The sequence below is a fragment of the Argopecten irradians genome, chromosome 3 (genome assembly GCF_041381155.1).
Source record: "Argopecten irradians isolate NY chromosome 3, Ai_NY, whole genome shotgun sequence".
NCBI classification, from domain to species: Eukaryota; Metazoa; Mollusca; class Bivalvia; order Pectinida; family Pectinidae; genus Argopecten; species Argopecten irradians.
The window spans coordinates 18797855-18822945 of NC_091136.1; the positions used below are offsets into that span (position 1 = coordinate 18797855).

General features: G+C 32.8%; 1 protein-coding gene across 1 annotated transcript in view; it reads right to left on the minus strand.

The window, feature by feature from the left end:
• Positions 1-28: 28 nt before the first annotated feature.
• The window catches only part of LOC138317740 (neurofilament heavy polypeptide-like), a 78577-nt gene continuing 53514 nt past the window's right edge, over positions 29-25091 (minus strand). The window contains exons 14-27 of the mRNA XM_069259604.1: positions 24721-24912; positions 24231-24434; positions 23466-23639; positions 23035-23205; positions 22598-22768; positions 22163-22333; positions 21500-21655; positions 17000-17534; positions 7510-7611; positions 6857-6933; positions 5681-5972; positions 4541-4647; positions 3921-4142; positions 29-3414 (exon numbers count right to left, since the gene is read on the minus strand). Coding sequence (XP_069115705.1) covers positions 3265-3414; positions 3921-4142; positions 4541-4647; positions 5681-5972; positions 6857-6933; positions 7510-7611; positions 17000-17534; positions 21500-21655; positions 22163-22333; positions 22598-22768; positions 23035-23205; positions 23466-23639; positions 24231-24434; positions 24721-24912 — 2724 coding nt within the window. The 3' untranslated portion in view covers positions 29-3264. The remainder of the gene's footprint in view (positions 3415-3920; positions 4143-4540; positions 4648-5680; positions 5973-6856; positions 6934-7509; positions 7612-16999; positions 17535-21499; positions 21656-22162; positions 22334-22597; positions 22769-23034; positions 23206-23465; positions 23640-24230; positions 24435-24720; positions 24913-25091) is intronic.

The following is a 25091-nucleotide window of genomic DNA, read 5'->3' on the forward strand; positions in this document are numbered from 1 at the left end:
TTGCGTACGCTTCATTGAGTGTGCGGAGCGCAGCCTGGCGGAGAGTATGGATCTAAAGGCAGACATTTCAATCAACCGCTTAATTACCGTAATAGTAGGGATAACTATCCATGCACTTATGGCATTAAGTCATCTTAGAATGTCCGGCTAAAGAAACTATAAATGTGCGTAGTTCAGGGAAGCCAAATGTAACCCCTGTGTCCAAAGAAAATTACAAATTATTCAAGATTTTCTCTTTCCAATGACAATACAGATATCTCCATTGTATAACGATTATTGCCGCCAATTCTTATTGAAATCCTCCTGTTTTTGTATGGAAAGTAACCGTTTAATCGTGTTGTAGAAAAAGGCATAACTCTGAAAATGGTAGCAACATTTTGTTCCGATATAGATTTCACACATCTTCATTCACCGTATAAGCATTTATAATTTAGTGCATTAGTTTAATTGAAATCCCTCCAGTAGTTAATAAGGCGTAGACGGTCAATCGTTGTGTCTAAAACGGACAAATTGGACAGACAGACAGCAGCAATCCAATATACTCCTAACCTCGTTTCGGGGGTATACAAAATAACTACAGACACATCAGCTACATTGTTCTTGTTTCAGCTGTTGTTTTCTTTGGAAGATTTTGGGATGGGGTTCTATATCTAGTATCATTCGTCTATAATGTCATGTATAAGCTGGTAAAACAAGCACTATTCAAGTACGTCTTAATACTACGAAGCGTTGATATATGACATTGATATAAAAAAGAAAAAGGTCAGAACAAGGCTAAATAACATTTATTTAAACAATTAAAACGACAAAAACAACATTTCATCCCGTTGTTTTTAAGAAACGCTAATAAATCATGTATAAAAAACTTATTTCAATACCATTGACTATAGTCCGAAATGATTTAATATTAATCTGAATAATCCCTTCCAAAATAGATATATATAGAAAATATATTTAATAAATTACTTGGGATGCAAACGTATTTACATACATGTATAAGTCTACATACATATAAAATCTATAGATTATATATAAACATATATAAAAATTACACGCCTCATATGAAGTTCATACTTACATTTATACATTCTGATAAATATGTCAATATAAGGCGTTGAGACCTTTAAAGTTGTATGGTCTATAACTTTCGCTCTTTTTGTCATAGTGAAAACCGTTGAAGTGTTATACATATTTTTCTCCGTCTGTCTAAGTTTTAAACTTTCTAATTTTACCACTTTTTATAAAGTTGCAGCACTGGAAGTATTTTTAATTATAAAAGTGAAAAATCTTTTTAACGTGTACACGTGAAAAATAGGCTCGAAAGATGCCGAATCATTCCGAACTCTTCGTACCATCGTCGCGACAATCTCGAAGTAAAACGAGAGTTGTGAAACCAAGAGAAAATGTCAACAATTTTTCATAAACAAAACACGTGGTCGACCTCAGCAGACTCTATCTACAAAGAAAATAATGCTCGCACATTACAATATTTGATATACACAATATTTTACGGCAATGTGTAAATTGGATGTTTCAAATACTCAATCTGTGGACATATACCAGCATGATTTGCTCATATTAGCCAGAAGGAAAACGTAAACAAACACATGTGCGCTTACGCTAGTTACCTGGCTCACCATGTGCAGACCGTGTTGAACGTTAGCCACATGATACGATTCGGAATCCGACAAACCCCGAAGTCACTGAACATGGCGGTGATTGAAGGCGCTTTATTCAAAACCAGGAATATATGATCCCTAGATTTCGGCTCTCTTATATGCCGACATATCTTTTTGGAAGCTAAATCATCAAGTTACATGTCAATGTTTAAATATCAAATGTTTTAGTTATATATCGTTATAGTGAAGTAAGCAGCAATATAACTTTAATGATCTTTGTTATGTAGAGACATTACAAAATTACTGTCAAATGTTTGTAATGTTTTCTTATTTGTGTTAGTACAAAATGAAAATTCCTTAAATATCCCAGTAATGAGCAAATAAGAAATGATTGGTATATCTTCATAAGGTGTTATATAAATGCTATTAGGAATATTATTGGAATACCGAGTATTTCACAATGATATCGGCAATAATAGATTGTCTTGCTTATTAACAAATACAACAATAAAAACATACTAACCTGCTGTTAATAAAAAAAGCGATTTCTTAAATCTACTTCTACATGGAATATCACAAAAATAATATTGATTGATTAAGGTTGAAAATATGGAAAAAGAATATTTTGTAAAAGTTATTAAAATATTGTACAAAAAATACTTTGATAAATTGAGCAAAAATGTCATGATTTATCACGCAAATATGATCACAAGAGTGCTGCCACTTCAATCAAGTCAATACATTTAGTCGTATGTAAATACATACCAAATTGATAACTTTACTGATAAACTGTGTTTAAGAAAATCTAGAATGCACAAAAACTAGTTTTCATTTTTTCTTCTAAATGTCCCGCTCCTTTTACAGAAAGAATACTAGTACCTGGCGTACTATACTTAAAAGTCAACAATATATATTCGATTTGTAAATTTAATCTCCCAAACACAAAGACTAAAAACGAGTTCCGCAAAATATTTTCATTTAATTATTCAAACAATTGTAATGGTATTAAAAGCGTCTGATATATTTTTGATATCAATATCTAATCTATTCTTGTGTAAGCAATCTTCCCAAAGGATGCTTTTATGCCTATGTCTGTCTTTGACATATATCTAAATGTGTCATCAAATCATTATATACATTGTGAAATTTGATATCATAAAACGGAATATATACATCTATATTAATTTTTGATTTTATGTATTACATTACACATATTATCTACCAGTTTTTATTCTGCATAAAATATAGAAATATACATGTATAAAGAAATGATAAACTATGTTAAAATAGAATTATGTACCTAGTAATGGAAAATTGTTAAATGATCTCCGATGATGAATTTTGAAAATGTCATACAGAATGCACTTTCGTTCGCAACAATTATAAGGGACGCATTTACCTGCCCTCAGATGATATATATCGAGTGATGTTTCATTTGTTTTAATTTTAATTTTTGTCGGAACATGTTCCTCCTCTGAGGTTCATGTAAAATAGTATTATGTATCTAGTTTAATGCAATTAGTATTAAGCAAAACATGAAACAATTTATATCATGTTACAGAGATTGGTGAGTTTCGAACACACTGGAGTTTTATAACTGTGAAAGTCCCCTTTTGTTACATTTCGATAAAAACGTCTCCGAGTTTTAAAGGATTGTACACATGTCGTCTGATTGGCCGGTGGCTGATGGTCCTCCAGTAAATATATCCGACATTCCTTCCGTTAGCACACTTGTCATATCATTCATCATAGAGGGAATCTTATCTGCCATATCTACAGGACCAGACGCCTCATTCTGCGGGGAAAAAACCAATACAGTAAATGAGTTAATATCAATTTGATAAAGCGTACTACCTAGTTCATTTTACTAATCTTACACAGCGTACTGTCTAGTTGTTAATCTGACAGATATTATACAATTATCGATTTATTTTCAGGTGGATACGGTGAGTTACCAACCCAAGTAAGTGATATAACCCGAGGCATCAGTACATGTTTAACAATATGGCAGTAATTCTTGCAAACACGTTCCCTAACCTGAATTTTCTAATCTATGACAAGATGTAATTATTGATTATAAATGCTATCATTTTATGTAGTTTGAATAAATTCTGTTGATATGTTCTCGATAGGAAACCAAAATTTGTGAGAAAATCTATTTTTAGTAAGAGTGACCTCTGTAATAGTTGACTAGTTGATGGACGGACGGACAGACAGACAGACAGACAGGATGTATAAAGTTCTATCTGGTTTCACTAGTAGGGGACCAATAATATTAATGTAGGTTGTATTGAAACGTACCATGGCATTCTGGACAACCTGGGGTAAAGGGCCAATAGCTTCTATTTCACGTGACCATTCCATGACCTTTGCACCTCGAGCCTCTTTTTCGTATGGCTCGTCATCATCTTGTTCCTGATCGAGCAACTCCTTAGTGTCTATATATAATTGTAGCTGCTTCTGAAGCTTTTCAATCTGTTCCTCTTCTAATATGTTTTTGCTTTGCTCAATCCATTTTTCTAACTGTAATATCAATGATAATTATTACGATATTCGGAACAAAAGCATGGGTGTTATGATAGTTTAAAGGAAGGGAATGAACCACCGGTATATCATGTAACATTATACAGTTGTTGACTGGGGTTCAACACATTTTAACAGTCGAGTTTAACAGTGCTGGACAGAACAGTTCATTTACTGGCATTTTGTCAATAGAGTTTATATAGAAATTGGTATCGGATACAATATGGAATATTGTGAGAACTGTGGTAAAAAATACAAGATAAAAATACGCCTTGAGTTGGATCCTTTGCGTTAGTATACAGAAGTTATATCTGTATAAAAGCATTAAATGGTTTAACATTGTGATGTACATTTTAACATTGTGATGTACATTTTGATATTTTATTTTGGATACTTACCGAATCAATAGCAGCCAGGACAGGTTTATAATACGTATCTTTGTTAAATAACTTCATCATAGGCTGAACCATGGTTGAAGCTTTGTCCGTCATGTTTGTAAGAAGACCTACATGGGTAGGAAAATGAACGATTTGAAACCAACACTCAGAGCGTCATTGTAATATAAACATATTTATTTAACATTTTGATATTATATACTTTGAACTCTTTTACAAGACTGTTCTCAAAACACTAAATATTCATAAATATTCCCACATTGTTCCCAGAACCATTATGGTTGTGTAAGATAGGTCATGTTGGTAAACTTATGGAATTGATTGGCATAAGAAAACATTTTAAAAGTTGCTAAAATTTCCCATTTAATCAATGTTATAGCTCTGGTAAGTATATAGACAAAAGTTAAGCTTTAAGATAAAGACACTGTAGTAAGTAACGAGTTAGAAAGCGATTATTATTTCATTATTATTATTATTTCCCTTTATTTTAAGAAAGCTTCTGGTATTTGTTCCCTATTTAAGACAAGAATAAAAACTAGCATGCCGATAGTCACAACATTATACAATCTATTCACATGTAGTATCATGCTTTGTGCCTTAAATGATTTGTTTCTCTGAAATAAAACAGTTAAGTTAATCGTACCTACTAACGGAACGGTGACATACATAAGGCCCGAACTCATTAATACTCAACACAAACCAACATTTTCAATCTATAATGTAATTTTTATTTGTTAAGAAAGGAACAGATGTATAAGTATTTTTCTTTAGTAACAAAACCTACTTACTTAACACTATTACTATCATTGAAAAGTTTGAGCTTCGTATATGTTATGTCAATGTAAGTACTCAAAATAATTAATTGCACCCCGAAAAAAATCAATCACACTATATCCTATATGGAATTAGGTACTGATTGCCTAAAGGCAAACTATATTATTTTATATGTATTTGATGTTAAATAAACATAAATATGTATACATACGATTTAACATCAATTATTGTCCAAATGATACATATAATTTATGCTCTGTCACCGGTGGAGAATCTTTAAGGATAGGACAAGCATTAAAACATGAAGTAAGATTGTGTCAGATCTGTCAGTATTTCCTCCCGCTCTACACGGAAGGGAGAATATCTTACCTCCAACAGAATTGTTGACCTCTGATTTGCTTATATTTCCATCTTCTGTCAGTGAACCTGCTAGGCCACCAAACATCTGGCCAAAGAAGTTCTCAATCCCCTTCTCAAATCCCTCTAGTGATTCTCCTGATTTTCCCAACATGTCGCCGAGGAAGCTAGCATCATCGAAATCTTCTTCGTCAGACGATTCATCCTGTTCTTCATCTGAATCGAAGAAACCAATGTTCTTTCCGAATCCGGAAAAGGTTCTTTGTGTTTCATAAGCGGCCTGCTGCATTCCTGTGAACGTTCCCTGCAAATACATATTTGGCATAATATACCTATTTAATATCGGAACGAGACGTTTGGTAACGACCAGAACAAGCCGAAGATGACTTGTTCTTAGCGCTAAGTTATAGGTTTAAAACAAAACACATTATTTTAAACATTGCATTTGCTTCGACATTTTGTCGATCGTTGAATATACAATGTATATTGCTTATATCATGTATCAAACATCGGCGAGACGTTTACCAGAAGATCTGAAGAGGATACAAAGTATATGGCGTTGCGGATGTATTCTGATTAAACGCAAAATGTTTTAGTTCAGAGTTGGCATCTCATCAATGATTATTCATCTATGATCAGAAGGAAATTAGCTTAAACGTACACGTTTGTGACTAACACATATACTCATTGCATTGACATGGACATCAGTGTTTACAATTTAAGCCAAAGTTTTCAAATAGTCATTGGATTTGCTAGATTTCGAAAATACCATTATAAAAAGAAAAAAAAAGTTCTCTTGCTTTGAGTTATATTCTACTTAGCATCACAAAACGGTTTTCTCAGTCATATCATACATGTATATAAGACAATTTTTTGAAAGCACGTTGGCGACATCACGTGTAATAATGAATAAGCAGGTTGGTGCCTCGGAAGACGGAAATTTAATATCCGAACAATATTTCGGCAAATTTCTTATCGAACGAAATAGAAATTTTGCCTGGTAGTAAATGTGCATTAGCATAAATATATTCACGTTTGACCAAGTGACCTCGAAATTCTTTGATTGTACTGAAGGATCACCGGATATCCAATTATTCAGCACCATGTGTAATAAATATTAATAGCATAGTCACTTTAATATATTTAACTATATAGTGTATAGGTCGTATTTGTCATGGTCTTGCTTACCTCATTGATTTTCTCTTTTGACGTCTTGTACCATTTAAGGATCCTTTTCATATGGTTCCGGGACAGTTTTAGACGATCTTTAATAAGGTTGATAACAATCAACAACATAACATAATCATAGACGTTTTTTATCATACTATTTGATAATTCAACTGTTTTTAAAGTAAAATGCAGCTGATGTCTTCATTCACTTCTTCGTGAAGATATCGAAAACATTAGTATACCTATAATCACAGAGGGTAGGCGCGGTCGCAGGTTACAATGGATGTTAGATGACAATAGCCCTTACCGAATATGATATAATATGAACAATAACATGATGGTTTTTTTCATCTGACATCCATTTTTCTCATATGGGAACACTCCACCAACATCCTGTGCCATTAAGCACATCATACAAGGTTTATTTACTGTATAACGGCTGTATAAAATACAGAACAACTTCGATAAGTCGATGTGGAGTGATCAACATCGTATATGTATGAAACCAATCGACTCATCGGGACTTCGACTCACAAATTATAGAACAATAGCCGACGATCTTTCCGTTGTGACACAATATGCTGCAGTGTTTAATTTGGATTAATAATCATTATGATCAAACAATGACTATCGCGTAATCAGAGAATGAAGCATGGTAATGCAAATACTACCTGGTAGTTTTTCTGGTTTTTTGAAGGTTTTGAAGGCAGACAGTGCTTCCATGATCCTCTGACTATCCTCCAAGGGCAGATCAATCAACTTTTTTCCTTTTTCTGCAAACACATCCATATACAAAATTTAAAAAAAACAGAAGGAAGGAAATTATAATTATAAAGAAACAGATTTTTTTAACCATCTCAACTCCGCTTCAGCCTTCAATTGAATATACATTACTTCAATAATTCTAAGATAATACTTTCGGAAAGACAGTGCCTGAGTGAGAAAACTTCAAATGAGAAAAAAATATCATTTACCGTGTCCCAAAGCAAAGCTGATTGTCCTTCATATCTCAGTGTTAATTGAAGTGATGACATTTCTGTTTATGTTCCTACGTATACATTGGTAAACAAGTTACAAAAAGTAAGTATATTCCCGTTTTGGAATTTAGTTTATAATGTCTTGATAAAATAAAACTCAGATTGATCACATAATAGAGATATCCGCCCTTCCTGTTAGGTATAGGTTGTGACGTTACTATTTTGTGAACTTCGTTTTCGCTAAAATAACATGACGTTACGCTCAATGACGTTACAATAAATATGTGTACGCGAAGGCGAACTAACTCTATGATATGTAAGTATGGAATATTGACACAATATTTTATCCTTTTCGAAATGAAAATAATCCTGGTTATATCAATTACTATTAATTTTTTAACTACTTGTAGAACCAAAATGACACCGATTTTAATTAGAAGTCTCTCTAGGCACTGTTATGCTATTGCTACCGTTGTTGAAATGTATCGACCGGTTTGAGATAGTGAATCAAATGTCTGTGCGAGTTAATGTTTTGTAAGTGCACAATGGAATTCTTATCTGTTGGCTATCTAAAACATTAGATCTAAAACCGTTAAAATAATATGACCCTTTTATCCGGATAGGTGGTAAAATAAGCTACCGCTATAATTGGAATATTGTTGAAATGTAGTATCTGATGACAAACATTACTAATATTATACTGTTAAAAAGATATTTGCCTGTTATGTGTAGATTCTTTCTTTTTAAAGACACAATATTATACGAAGCTTTTTGGCAAAGCTTATAATTGTTTGAGATGAAACGTGTACATATTTTAATTATATTTTTATAACATATGCAGTATTATTATCATAAATGGATATGATGACTACAGAAAATAACATTACATTATCTTGATCTTTCCATCCTCGGTACTTCAATTTCTGAATTAAGGTTCTTTACATTTAACCAGGAAAGTCAAAACCATAATACCACTTACAAGCGCTCTTTAGTAAGGTATTTGCAGTGTGCTTCCATTTTAAGCAATGCTGTGTGCTGTTCATATGTGGATTAAGATTGTACCATGCCATGAACCTAGTTAGTATTGTCCCGAATCGGGGTGTATTACTTCGATGTATGTATGGCACATTGCAACTCCGTCATTTCAAACACCATTGATCAACATGTTGCAAAAATGTGATATTGATGAATATGGTACTCAAACCTGTAGTTATTTATCATTGAAGACATTGAAGTTTGGGTTCTCGATGTAATAAAAGGGCGGAATCGTGTTCAAGTTACAATTGATATGATTATCTCGTTTAGCTGAATGCTAACCCATATAATCCATCAAATTACTTTTACCTAATTCATTGAAGTAGTATTGAATATCTGCTTGCGTCAAGCAACTGATGTAAAGGAACAAATTGCGCATTTGTTTCAATTATATAGTTGGCAAGTACATGTCAAGTTTGAAGTGTACAACGTTAAAGCAACTCCAATAAGGTAAAAGTACGAAGCTTGACGGATGATATGGGCAACTGTGTTTGGGAGACTGTGATTTGCTTTTTTGTATACCCAGAACTGTACTATCCACTTACTTACGCTACCCTAATGAAAACACAACGCCGTGCCATAAGACAGATGCTCCCAATCCATGTGTACTGGTCATTCAAATTTCTATTACATGATGAAAGATCTTTTCCTGGTAACTTTTAACTTACATTTTACATATTTTGCAAAAACTGATTTTCTTTCATTATTCTTTAAGCCCGTTTATGAATAAAATGTCGTTTTAAATGCAATACATACAAAATTATGTTTTTTTTGGTATTCATATATATGGAAGGGAAACAGAAGTCCTAGAGCGCAGTGTATCTCGTGATCAAGAATTATTACTGCCGTAAGAAGTTCCTTCATGTATCATACATCAAAAAGATGTGCGTCTGTATTCACTGTATCAGGCATTGAATAGGCATACTTCATTATTTCTGTGATTGCAATTAATGGAAATTAAGCATTTATCGCTAGGTGTGTTAGGTAACATTATCAGTTATTACCATTTCCTACGGTAACTGAGGACGATTTGAAAAATGTTAAAGTGAATAGTCGGGCAAAGATAACTAGTCTAAATGCGTTCATTGGCTTTCCAGAAGTTCTCACATATTAATACGACGGTCAAGTTCTGCTTAGTTCCCAGTTCTGACCATTAAAGGAAAGAAAAGTTGAAAGCATTGAAAGCGAGGCTGCGTGGAAATGTAACCACAGACATAGTGAGCCGGGAGACGTTTTAGAATTTCCATACTTTAAATTAATTTTTTCGTACGCAGACAGATTTTGACGAGAGATTTTATTTTTCCATTTCATAAGAAATTATCCTGGATACATTCACACCATTTTACCGACTTTAGCCACCCTTGCCCGACTGTTCACTTTAAAGAATTTTGTCTAAAAAATATTATATTATATAGTAACTGTAACTTGCATTGTTGGAAAATCTATATCGAAACTTCTCAAAATATAAACAGCAGTGAATAGGTGTCTTTCAGTTCCTTAAGGAAGTACAAATGTTACAGTGAAAATTTAAAGAGCGGGAAAAATCGTATCCTGTGGTTTGATCTAATAGAGACTCCAATAAACAATTGCATATAATTCAAGTTTCTTGTCATGAAGAAAATTGCAAAATGAACCAATGTACTTGGCATTGCGATAAATACACTTCACAACAATATAAACTATACTTAACAGTACATTTTGGGGCCTGCTGTATATACGATGGTCAAGTATGTCAAAATATCTTCAGAATCCCTATTTTGAGTCTAAAGGGGAGCACACTAATACTTTCGCTAAAATATAAAATACATCAACATTCCTTATAAACTTACATCACAGAAGTCAAAGTGAGTTCTTCTGCTTAATTTTTCCCCATAGCTACTGTGATATGTATCTATGGTGGAACTTAAGTTAAGGAATTCCTAAAGTTGAGGAATGAGGACGAACCTTGTCTATTGTATATTTATACACATTTCTATGAAAATAAATTGTGTTTAACTTCTCCAGGAGGTATTTCTAGTGTTCGGTCACGATGTTTAGGTATATAATCTGGCATTGTAGGAGGTGGTCAATCCAAAACTTGAAACAGCTAGATTAAGTGAACTTGTTATATGTCAAAGATACTGATATAATCAAATACGCAGAGAAAAGAGACAAAGTTTTTTTTTTTTTTTTTTTTACATTTACTATACAATCAAAAGTATTTAAAAAATCAAAAAAATCCATACATCGTTCGTGATTTTTATGAGTTTTTGGAATCAACTTCATCGGAAACTATAAAGATACACAATGATATTCGTTATTCAATAACAATTAACGATGTATTCATGATTCCTTACCATACAAAGGGATACAACTCCTTTAGATATACGATATATATTGCCTCGACTGCAGTGATTGATAATATCAGGACATACAGATATTCACAACCTCTAAACATAAAACCTGTACAACGTAAGGTGCACTATATCGAACTGTCTACACATTCGTAATCATATATAATGATATATGTTTGTATCCGTTCATATCTTAATGGTCAATGTTAAACCATACATTAATACTTAAAATTACTGATATGCATGAAGTTTCATTAACAGCACACAGATAAGACAGCTTGAAATCAAGAATCGTTTCTGCCGTAAGAAGTTCCTTCATGTATCAATCATACTTAAGCCTATAGGAATGCATGAGGAATATGGAGTAGTCAAACCTTAAACGACCCAGGTGATTTATAGAATCACATGCGACGGTAAATCAATAACTATAACTTATGTTATTATATCATTGTTATAAATGACACTTACTTCTCTTCTTATGCTGTAGTGATAGAATGGTTATAGTTTTTTAAATAATGTTTCTCATCAATATTATGATTTCGTTTTCGTGTTCAATGGAATGAAAAAAGATGTGCGTCTGTATTTACTGTATCAGGCATTGAATAGGCATACTTCATTATTTCTGTGATTGCAATTAATGGAAATTAAGCATTTATTACTAGGTGTGTTAGGTAACATTATCAGTTATTACCATTTCCTACGGTAACTGAGGACGATGTGAAAAAAGTTTAAGAATTTTGTGTAAACAAGACATTATATTATATAGTAACTGTAACTTACAGTGTTGGATAATCTATATCGAAATTTCTCAAATATAAACAGCCGTGAATTGGTGTCTTTCAGTTGCTTTAGGAAGTACAAATGTTACAGTAAAAATTTGAAGAGCGGGAAAAATCGTATCCTGTGGTTTGATCCAATCGAGACTCCAATAAACAATTGAATATAATTCAAGTTCCTTGTTATAAAGAAAATTGCAAAATGAACCAATGTACTTGGCATTGCGATAAATACACTTCACAACAATATAAACTATACTTAACAGTACATTTTGGGGCCTGCTGTATGTACGATGGTCAAGTATGTCAAAATATCTTCATCGTCCTTATTTTGAGTCTAAAGGGGAGCACACTAATACTTTCGCTAAAATATAAAATACATCAACATTCCTTATAAACTTACATCACAGAAGTCAAAGTGAGTTCCTCTGCTTAATTTTCCCCCAATAACTACTGTGATATGTATCTATGGTGGAACTTAAGTTAAGGAATTCCTAAAGTTGAGGAATGAGGGCGAACCTTGTCTTTTGTATATTTATACACATTTCTATGAAAATAAATTTTGTTAAACTTCTCTAGGAAATATTTCTAGTGTTCGGTCACGATGTTAAGGTATATAATCTGTCATTGTAGGAGGTGGTCAATACAAAACTTGAAACAGCCAGATTAAGTGAATTTGTTATATTGCAACACAAAATAAACCAAAATTCCCCACATTAAAATGCATATAGTCGAAATACAGAGCAAAGCATTAATTAAGATGAGTATGAAAATCAAAGCTCCAATATCATTTGTAATATTCAATCCTGAATGAACAATGCAGTTTTAGTGTGAAAAAGGAATAAATCCTGAAAATTTGTTTTCATTCAATTCAATATAAATGACGACGATTATAGACAAAAATAAGGTTTTGAATAAACTAGACATAGTTTGTGTTATTGATGTTCATGTTGTCTGATTGTATTTCAAAAATGCATTCCTTAATGGTGGAAGAATGGTTTGCCTTCGCGAAACAGTGAATCCCTATGATATGGCAACATTTGTTATCATCATTTTGTTACTACAAATTGATTTTGGTAGCCATGGTTTAACTATAATCCTGTCGTACATGGAATGATCATGACTCCACTCAAGATAGCGGTCATGTTGTGAATTTTTTATTTTTAATTAATTTGTAATGGTCAAATAGCTGTTTAAATATAAAATGCAAAAACTTACATAGCACGTATATATATATATATATATATATATATATATATTGTATAAAGAGCCTTATCATGGGGTTAAACTACTTAACAAATATAAAGTGTATAGAAAATGTTTTCCGTTTATAATTGCGAGAAATTGATGAAATAAATCAGAATTTCCGTTCAGCAGTATGCTAAAGTGTACGAGAAACTTGATAGACTCAAGCCAGTCACACATATATATCGCAATCATTCGTCCAAATACGTGTTTTTGTCTTTCTTTTAGATATAACAAGTGCATTATATTTAGCATAATCATGATAAATATTGAAATAAAATAACACAATTTTTATAAATGTACCAGTTGCCTTAATTTATTTTTTATCAATGTAGGCTACTGATATAATTAATGTTAATATTACGATATATATGTGTATCAGTAGAGTACAGTATTCATAGATGAAGCAGAAAAGATAAAAGATACGCAAAACATTGATTAGTTTGAATTTCATCTTTTATTAAGTAAACGGGAAAGACTGGGCAAGTCTTTTTTAATTGCAAGATATGCATACAAATAAATAATCTAATAAATAATGGAACGTTTTTGTATACTGAGATATGTTCATATAGAATTTACACAAATGTACAACATTAAACAATATATTGGCAGGTATATTTACAAACGTGCTATTTCACAAACTTGCATAAGGATTATTTTTGTATTTTGTTCTGAAACTGACTTGTGGTCTTAAACGAAACAAAAAAATCGTATCGAAAAAAGATGCACTATAATAATAATGGAAATATAAATTCAATCAAAATTGTCCCCTTCTGGTATTAAATCAAATAATGATATCCGGTAAAAAAATGGTAATGGCAAACAAGATTTTTCTTCTTAAATTCATAAAGTTTGAAAAAGCAAAGCTTAAAACTTCACGGAATGGTAAATAACGAGAACATTATCACGTAATTCTTATTTAATATAATCTAGAAATATCACATGAATACGCAGAAAGACCCACTTGTGGGAATACAAATAATGTAAAACATGATAAAGAGACAATATCTACAAAGACTATATATGGTAAATATATTGTATTACTTAACTTGCTTTTCGTCTTTTCTGATGCAGTATTAGATTCTTCTGTCCTTGTTAGTAGTATAAAGACACTCATGTTTTGAGAATAACCACATATCGACGAAGAGAATCAATTTAATGTTATCATATATTGTAAATAAAATCATCTGCCCCAAGAACAAATATCTCTTTTTTTCAAGAAACTTTACCTCAGCAAATTTGTTCTGTAATATAACGACTAAACTTTAATCATTAGGTATTCTGTATCAATTCTTTTTTTCTCATAACTATTTGGATCAACTCCGATATTAAATTCGATAACATACTATTTTTATATTAGAAGTGGGTGTATTTTCGATTGATTATATAGTCTTGTGAATTAAAACAAATACAGAACTAGTTCAATATTCTTGGCAGGGACCATAAAGGTTTTAAAAAATGCTTATAAATATGAAAGGTTACAAAAACAATGGAATAGAAAATGATAATATAAATCAGAAATACACATAAAAACCCAGCATTATCTATATAGTTTGAAAAAATCCGGTTTCATTATGATAACAAAGTATTCATTAAAAATTCAGAAATAAGATGTAAAATACGCACTCGAACACTTAATGAATGTATTTGACTAAACAGTAGATGCAAATTATTATTATTATTTTTTTTAAATGATATAAAAAATGAAATTCTTAACTCGGAAATAAATAAGAAAGATTAAATTGTTGTAGAGAAATTGACAGACGAAAGCAAAAAAGTTATGATGCAGATTCTTAGTATCTTTCAGTTACTTTTCTCAACTTGTGTATAACTGAGGAAGTAAGAATCTGCATATCTTGTTCTAGATTGCAGAGATATATTCACTAAAATTAGTCATTTTAGTTATAAGGTGCATCTACTGGTAGCAAGAAGGATATAGGAGGTATAATATTGGTGATGGGTTCCTTTCATCATGTTAATGGTCAATCGGAAAAACATCAACATGAAAACGGCAGTATGTATTAATGTCAAAGATACTGATATAATCAAATACGCAGAGAAAAGAGACAAAGTTTTTTTTACATTTACCATACAGTCAAAAGTATTTAAAAAGTCAAAAAATTCCATACATTGTTCGTGATTTTTATGAGTTTTTGGAGTTAACTTCATCGGAAACTATAAAGATAAACAATGATATTCGTTATTCAATAACAATTAACGATGTATCCATGATTCTTTACCATACAAAGGGATACAACTCCTTTAGATATACGTTATAAATTGCCTCGGCTGCAGTGATTGATAATATCAGGACATACATATATTCACAACCTCTAAACATAAAACCTGTACAACGTAAGGTGCACTATATCGAACTGTCTTCACATTCGTAATCATATATAATGATATATGTTTGTATCCGTTCATATCTTAATGGTCAATATTAAACCATACATTGATACTTATAATTACTGATATGCATGAAGTTTCATCAACAGTACACAGCTAAGACAGCTTGAATAACAATTGAACCTTGGCTTAAATTACTGTTAAAAGTGAGATTCGCGAACGATAATGCTTGCATCATCTTTGATATTTCTTCCAATAACTGTTTTATACCGGCCTAACGATCCTTGTTATTTATTTAGATTAACAGTACAAGTTATTTTAAAAGAATCGGGTAAATCGGGACAAGTTATTTTAAAAGAATCGGGTAAATCGGGATCTGGTATTAAAGTCACATTTTTTCCATAGCATTTCTGTTTCTAAATTCGGTCTTAGTTTATTTATTGATTATCACCGATTCTTTCTCTAATGTAAACTGCTAAAATTGCAAGTATTCTTGATTTTCGTACTGCTAAACCAAGAACTTTTGAATAGTTATAACACGTAATTAAAAAATATAGCTTTGATAACATACGCATTGGATTAGATTGAATTGTAAAATAGCTAAGTGTGCATTCTTAGTATCTTTTTTAATTATCAATATATGGGATTTAGATGAGATTCATCTCAGGCAAAGTAATCCCCAACTGTTCAAAAACCCGTTTAGTACAAAATCACTAAAAGACATACATAATGTTCGAAAGATTTCTTAAACAAATGAGAACATGCTTCATGTCCAAATAATTGACTGGACCATAGACTCGACTTTATAACCTTACAATTCTTCCTTACACACTCTCACGAACGCACAAACCACTATTAGGTTCTTCAAGCGATATATCACTTTTGAAGTCAGTGAGTTGTTTTAAAAACTTCATTCTTCACTTATTTCACGAGATTTAATCTGCAAGGTAATAGAGGATACAAAATATAATGGATACGGTCCTTATCATATTGCTACTGCTCTGTCATTTCCTAGACTTGAGGGTTCTGACAACATCCCGAGAAATGCTTGGATTACGAATGGAAGGATTTTACTACCAATGACATTGGCATGTAGAGATTTCTAATTGAATGTTTATAAAGAGTTAATATACCAATCATCAAAACGAGACATTTCATGGAATATTGTCAGATTTTTCATATAACAGAGTGAGATAGGGTTAATAATCTAAAGTATACTCAATATGAACTGTCCTTAAAAGAATATGAGCACTATAATTTGAGGTTTTTTTATTGGATGGGGGTATACTTTTCATCTATTACATAAACCGCTTCACATGAAATATATCATTTATTGCCCTAGATAAAATTTGACACAAATTCACTTATTTTAAAGAGGATGTATCGTAATTTAGAAAGAAAACATATTAGTTTATAAAGAAATATTCTAAGCAGGCTGATTCTCACCTTCTTTAGGTGCCTCCTCTGTTGGCGCTGGTGCCTGTTCTGTTGGCGCCTGTTCTGTTTGCGCTTGTTCTGTAGGAGCCTGCTCTGTCTGCGCTTGTTCTGTAGGTGCTTCTTCTGATTTTGGTGCATCCTTTGTCGTTGTTTCTTCGCCCTCCTTCTTCATATCTTTTCTGACCTTGTATCCTTTAAATCCGGCTTGGATTTTAGTCGCTGCTTTGGCCACGTCTGGGTCATTGAGGTCGATGTCCACCGATTCTTGCTGTGTCTCCTGTTTTACTTCCTCTGGCTTTGTTTCCTCCTGTTTCGCTTCCTCTTTTTGCTCGGTCTTCGTCTCTCCCTCTGTCTGGGGTGTCTCTTCAGAAGGCTTACCTTCTGTCTGAAGGTTTTCCTTCACTTCCTTTCTTGTTTTGTAGCCACGGAACCCAGCCTGAATTTTCAGGGCTGCTTGGGCCGTCTCTGGATCATCCAAGTCAATATCAACGTCTTCTTCTTGTTTCTCAACAGTTTTTTCTTCAGTTTGGGTGGGGGCAGAATCCTGCACAAATATAATACATTTACGTTTAGTTCATTGATTATGCTAAGAATTGGCTACTTGGAATAAAAACCTTTTATAATTATCATAAAAACTTGAAATACAGTTCAATCTGAAAAAAGACATTGCAATTAGTTATAAAATCTAATCACGAAATAAGTTTACGTACGTATATACATGTAGTTACCTGCAATATAATTATTAGGTGAATTTATGATTGAACAGTATATTTTAATAACCTAAACTGGAAAAGAACAGGAGAGAAATAAACCATTTTTATTATCAATAACCGACACGCCTACAATAAAAATATTAATCAAGGTATTCATATTCAATTAAACAACAGTCATATAAAAAGAACATGTAAGTATGATGAAACATATTTTTAGAATTTAGGCATTATCATATACTCCATTCACCTGACTGCTATATTCTCACAAACTGAACTTATACGCTCGGTATTCCGACATATAATGCTATACGAATGATATGAGATGACCCTGCTCAATTCTTCTAGCTAAAAAAAGACCGGTCAAGTAAAATCCATCACAATACATCGGTAGTCACATAACTAGTAATTTGTGCTAGTTTCACTTGCTGAGACATCTAATTTACTCTGTGTTATGGGGTAGGAAGGCCAAATAGAAACCGAATAATAGGACGAGTGGAAGATTTAACACAGAATAGAAACAGGAAATCGTCAATGAATGTTACACTTAGATTACACACTTTATGGATTTTTTTCCCGAGAATGATACTTGTATTAGATCAATATAATCTTGGTCTGCCAGTTTTGGTTCTGTTGTATCAGTGGCGACTGATCGAATTGGGAGATTTTTACGATTGGTTTGGCTTAATTTGAAAATATCCTGTCAACAACTAAGATAATTAAGATAGTTACTTCCGTATGAAGCATCCATATCCATACCATGCGTTCCATTTGCAGATTCGTACCAGTTGTATCGATATGAATCTACTGTATCCCTAATGGAATGCGCTGCACCAGCCGAACCAAACCGGTACAAGTGATTTATTTCTTGAAGCGTACCACTTGGATCCAAGATGGCGTACTGGAGATATTTCATTTGTCAACGAAATGGTTTTTTTTTTCTTGAAATGAAATTACAGATTAATTCTTTCAGTGTATGCCGAAACTTGTAAGGTATTTCTTTGATATCCATCTTATTGTCCACACCGAAAATACTTGGCTTTTACTTTCAAAGCGTATTTTGCCATGATCTGGGTGCCGCCATCATGGCAAAATACGAACGCGTTCCTATCAGCGGTGCCGTATCAATTCAGTAAAACTGGTAGGAATCTGCAAAAGAAACGCATGAATAGACTGGCAACCAAACCCTAAGTTATTAGTTATTAATACAATTTCCTCCGTAGAAATCAAATACTAGAGTATATTTCGTTAGTTAAAAACTGAGAAAGAGACATATCGCTGGGCCATAAAATGATTTTGAGCTGATTCGAACATTATGGTGATGAATGTAGCATATGCAGTGATTTTTAGGTGTTTGAAACTATGGTATACGCATGTGTCCCCCCATCCCTCCGATATGTCTGAACTTAGGTATACTCTCTACTGTTACCTCAACAAAACATAATGAAACAGCGTCTACAAAAATAATTAGTTCCTTAATACTGTAATAATTTCGCGGGTGTAAACGACTTACTGTTTTGGCATTTTTTGCGGGAGTTAATTTTCGCGAATTATCCTTTATAATATGTAAAACCATGATTTTGATAATATTTAACTTCGCGAATATTGGGTGGAACCGCAAATTTAGCAATATTAAAACCCCACGAATATTAGAACTATACAGTATAAACATAATTGAATTGTAATAAGTAGTTTTCGCTTTTGAAGTTGCCACTATGTGACATCATTATTAGTTAACATGACAATGAGGATTTGTTGACTTGAAAAGAACTCTAACAAACAAACTACGCCATAATGCACGAGAGCATATGACTCCGTAATGAAAACAGGAATTAACCCAGATTCTTGACAGATTAATCTTCGGCTATTTAAGAGTACATAGAGACATCATTTGGCTCGTGACAAACATTCCAACATAAATAGCTATCCAATTACCATGAATAGACTAGAATTTACAGCCGAGTAGTTACTGCGGAGGGAAGCCTCTTGATGACCACCAACATTATCGATTACAGTTTTGTTTTGTTTTGTCAACTTAACAAGAAGAAAGAACATCTTACAGCTAGATTAACTCGTAAACTTTAAAAACAAATCAGTGTAGCCAACCGTCAACTTCAAAATTTCTTATTTAATTAATAACTTAGAACAACAGAACATAGCAAGCCTTATAACATTTTGAGCTACAACTGTATAACAATTAATTTTACTAACATTTAAACGAGAACCTCAGTAGTATATAACCTCCAATATACTCTATCTTGTCAACTTCATTCAAAACTCTCAAGATTACAGTAATTTACCACCTTTATAATTACTTAGATTGTTTTGTAAACGTTTTCGCATATTTTCCACAACTGAAACAGTCCCATCAATAGAAAGAGAAAAAACTTTAGAATAAACCTTAGCAGCAGTTGAATGTCGATGCGAGTGGTAGTTTATGGGTAAAAATACACGTTGTTACAAAGTCTCTGAATATAATTTGTAGCGTACGAAAAATATGATTCGAGTATTAAAAAAGTATCATTCATAGTGCTTCATGTTCTCTATGTTCCCATGAAACTACAATGTACCACAAAATGTTCATGCGTCCAGTAGCTCGAAAAGCTAACTAAACTTGTGCGTGTGTTCCGATAGTGGAAGATAATTGACAGTGATGAACTTGGATCCAGCGCTGGGTCAGTTGTACAAATGTTCATAACCTTATAGAGTCATTCAACAAAAATAGTGAGGGGAATGGCTAGGTCAGGGAATCAATTGTTGTACAAAAGATTCATAACCTGTAGCATAATGTGTTACAAACAAGAAAATTGGAGAGTTCTACTCAAATATAATCAGGTTATCATAGAGTTTGTCATATTGATGAAAATGAACACAGAGGTATGATTGGTTGATTGGTCAAGTCAAAAACATGAATGTTAAGTCAAGCAACATAATTTCCCTAATTTCTCAGGAATATCTGAGAAATATGAAAAGAACAATGTGAAATCATCTGCTTCAGTAAAATTAAAAAAGTCGACAACTTTTCATAAACATTTACATGAAAAACATCGGAAATTATATACAAGTTAAAGAGAAACAATTAAGCATGTACAGATGCTAATATATGAATCAAATCAAGTTTCTTTACGGAATTAAATTAAATACAAACACAAACAACGAGAAACGCCAGAAAAAAAAACAACAATGTATCAATCATTTACAATACCTAAAGGAAAATCAATCACAGGGATACAAGACAAAATACTACGTCAGAATTGTTTTTTTAAACGTTTGCATTTGAAATCAATAATTTAACTGCCTCAAGGTTGATTCGTTTTTAAGACAAATCGGCCACTGAGGTAGAGGAATTACTTCTATAGAAATACATATCAATCTAACATGCATCCAGCCAGCCAGCTACTCCTAACTACGGACATTAAAGTCCTGAAAATAGAATGCCAGTGTGCTGCTTTCTTACAAAGTGTGACATTTATAAACCTGAACCAAACCTTTACAAAGCAAACTCAAAATGACGTACCGCCACAAAATGTCAATAATCGCGATAGGGGTCTAACTGATCTGAAAAGAAACATAAAATGATCTACATAATCCAAATACCAGCATTCCAAATCAAATACGAAAATGGTTGAATAACGGTACAATAAGACAAAGGATATCCTCCAACTAAGGGATTGTCAACCTCACCACACGTAACGACGATAGGATTTCTGCTTATGATGCCATGAGCGGCTGAAACACCACTCATGCAAGCAGATGCAGTCACCAGCATGCGATGCGTAGAAAAAAATGACATTCAAACCTTTCGAACTTTTGCTTTTCTTGCCCGGAGGCCTTTAAAGCTAGCCTGAATCTTAACGGTTGCCTTCTCCACTTCTGGATCTGTCAAGTCAATATCTATGACTTCCGCATCCGGAGGCTCATTGTTTGTATGATTCAGTGACTCTTTTATCGTTGTCTGGAAGTGTGAATAATAGATGAGAATTGGATGTTTCTGCTGCAGTAAATTATTTCATTACAGGAAAATGTCACTGATAAGGTGATAACTGATACAAATGTTTTCCTTCCAACCATTTCAGCTGTTATCAAATGTTCCAAAAGGAGTTTCGTTGTTCGAAAATGTTTTGATTTGATTTATTCTCCCCTAAATTTCACTTAACCAATTTACAGAAAGAGATAAGAAGAAAAAAGAGGTGCAATTACAGAAGAAAGTGGTACCTTGCAATTTTTCTGCTTATAGACTTTACTTTTCTAAACGGGGAAGGGGATTTTGATTACAAACACCAACAACCAAATAAAGGCGGCATATAGAACGTTTATTTTAACTTTTCAGCAATTTTTAAAAACAAGATTGAAATTAAACACTTATAATATTAACCGTATTTGTAAGATACTGTTCGGAAAAAACTAACGCCAAATTATTTTTAAACCAAAAATTGCCATCGATAACAGGTTAATATCCAACCTTTGGTTTTCCAAACTTTCTTGACTTGAGCCCTTTAAAGGTTGCTTGGATTTTTGCTGCTGCTTTTTCTACTTCCGGGTCATTTAAATCGATGTCAATTTCCTCTTCTTTAGGGACATTGACAGTTGCAGCAGGGGGTTCAGGGATAGTATGTGTTAATAACGTTGGAGACTGCAATTGATTTTCATAATTACAAATAGTAAGTGTGTTAATCAATTAATATAGTAGATAACTTAAGTAAATTGTATACTATCAAAAACCTAGTATAACCACGATGTTTTATACTAAATTATTAGATTGAAAAAAAATGTTTTCACAAATTTTTCTTAAATACAATTTGAGTTCTTAGTGTTTTTGTATGTATTTTTTTCCCAAAAAGGAATATGTGAAAATGAAATAATCTGTAATAAGACATATTTCCTCAATAATTCAAACCTTTTTTGATCCAAACTTTCGAGACTTTAGCCCTTTAAAGGTTGCTTGGATTTTTACCGCGGCTTTCGCAACTTCTGGATCATTTAAATCGATGTCAATTTCCTCTTCTTTAGGAACATTAGCAGTTGTGATAGGGGGTTCAGGTGAATTATGTGTTACTGTCGGTGAAGACTGCAATTGATTTTCATAATTACAGAGAGTGTGTTCATCTATTTATATAATAAGGACAACTGAATGAAATTGTGTATCATCGAAAACTCGGTATCGCCACAACTTTACATACCAATTATTAGATTGAAAAGAATGAGTCATTTACACATTTTATTTCTTACATACAATTAGATTTCTATGCGTTTGCATACATGTATTTACAAAAGGAATTAATCTTATGTAAAATTGAAATGATCTGTTATAGGTAATTCATTGACAATTCAAACCTTTTTTGATCCAAACTTTCGAGACTTTAGCCCTTTAAAGGTAGCTTGGATTTTTACAGCGGCTTTTGCAACTTCTGGATCATTTAAATCGATGTCAATTTCTTCTTCTTTAGGAACATTAACAGTTGTGATAGGGGGTTCAGGTGAATTATGTGTTACTGGCGGTGAAGACTGCAATTGATTTTCATAATTATAAAGAGTCTGTTTATCAATTAATACAATAAGGACAACTGAACGAAATTGTGTATTATCGTAAACCCGGTATCACAACAACTCTATAGACCAAATTATAAGATCGAAAAGATTGAGTAATTTACACATTTATTTTTTACACAGAATTCGATTTCTAAACGTTTATTTATTTACAAAAGGAATGAATCTGATGTCAAAAATAAATGATCTGTAATGGGTAATTCGTCAACAATTCAAACCTTTTTTGATCCAAACTTTCGAGACTTTAAGCCTTTAAAGGTAGACTGGATTTTCACAGCGGCCTTCGCAACTTCTGGGTCATTTAAATCGATATCAATGTCTTCCTGCTTGGGCGGAGATATTGGACAAGGGGGGACGGGTGAGGATGCAGTTTCGATGTTAATGGGTGAGGACTGTAAGTATGATAAATTATCTTGAGCAATATGGTTATCGTTCTGATAAATCGACCGGTAAATGCATGACTTTGGTCCAATCACAGATTAAAGAAAACATTTAGACAATACATGATGAAATTCATTTCTGTTCAAGTTGTTTAAGATTATATATGATAGCAATTATATTCAATAACTATTATTAGAAGCTAGAAAACTGACACCTGTCAGAAAGGGTCCCGCCCCTGCTAAGTTGGCCCTTAATATCAGTTAATGACTAGTGGCGTTTTGGATTTCCAGACCTATTAAAAACTATCACCATTATATTTAAATTCCCGAAAAAAACTATATACAAATTTTTAATGAAATCGGATATTTTTCATTAAATTTTGACTCCTTTAGAGAGTCATCTAGGTTTTTTTCGGAAACAAATATGTGTAGTTTCAAAACAATCAACAAAATAGTTTTAGAGGAAATGTCCTTAAACAAATTCTAGACGGAAGGACAGACAGAGAGACAGAAGAACACGATGATTACTATACATGGCTCACGCATCCACATCTCCGATGTGAGCCCTCATTACTAAGAATGCAAATCATAAAACATGAAAACCTTCTTGGCTCCAAATTTCCGCGACTTTAAACCTTTAAAGGTCGATTGTATTTTTAGAGCTGCCTTTTCAACTTCAGGATCATTTAAATCGATGTCAACTTCTTCCTCCATGGAAACGGGATTCCGAGACGAATCAGCCGGAGGGACCGAAAGTGGCGGTGGAGGAGGAGAAGGTTCGATGTTATAAGAAGGTAGGGTTGTAGACTGCAAAGAAGCGTCAACAACGTATAAGATTAGAAATAATGGTCTCTATTAAACCCCCAAACCGTTTTGTAATAAGGAATATCATAAAAATCATTATTAGTATTATTACAGTGATATTACAGTTGCCATATTTGACAACTGTGTTATTTTCAATATGGAAAAGCAATACATATGTTTTCCCGGTAGATGGCATTTATCGGGGAATTGTTCAAATGAAATCAGAATAAGTAGAAAATAATGCATTATCACAATACTTTGATTCCTCATCAATCAACGAGACTCAAACCTGTTTTGGCTTCAATTTCCGAAACTTGAGCCCTTTGAATGTTGACTGAATCTTTACGGCAGCTTTCGCAACCTCTGGGTCATTAAGATCAATGTCTATTATTTCCTCCCCATTTACAGTATCCACGGGAGGTGGACAGGATGAACCTTTGACGTTATTGATTGAAGAGGATGAAGAGGAAGATTGGGGCGTCTGCAAATAATAGTTTCGACAGCAGCAAGATTAAACATCTACAAAGATAGTGATTCCGATTACATTCTTCCATAAAAGAAAACTTCTAATAACCACTCCGAGGTATATCGGTATATATACTCCATGCAGTTTTAAAATTTCTATGAATTTCATATAGCTAACAACTAACAGATTTTCCT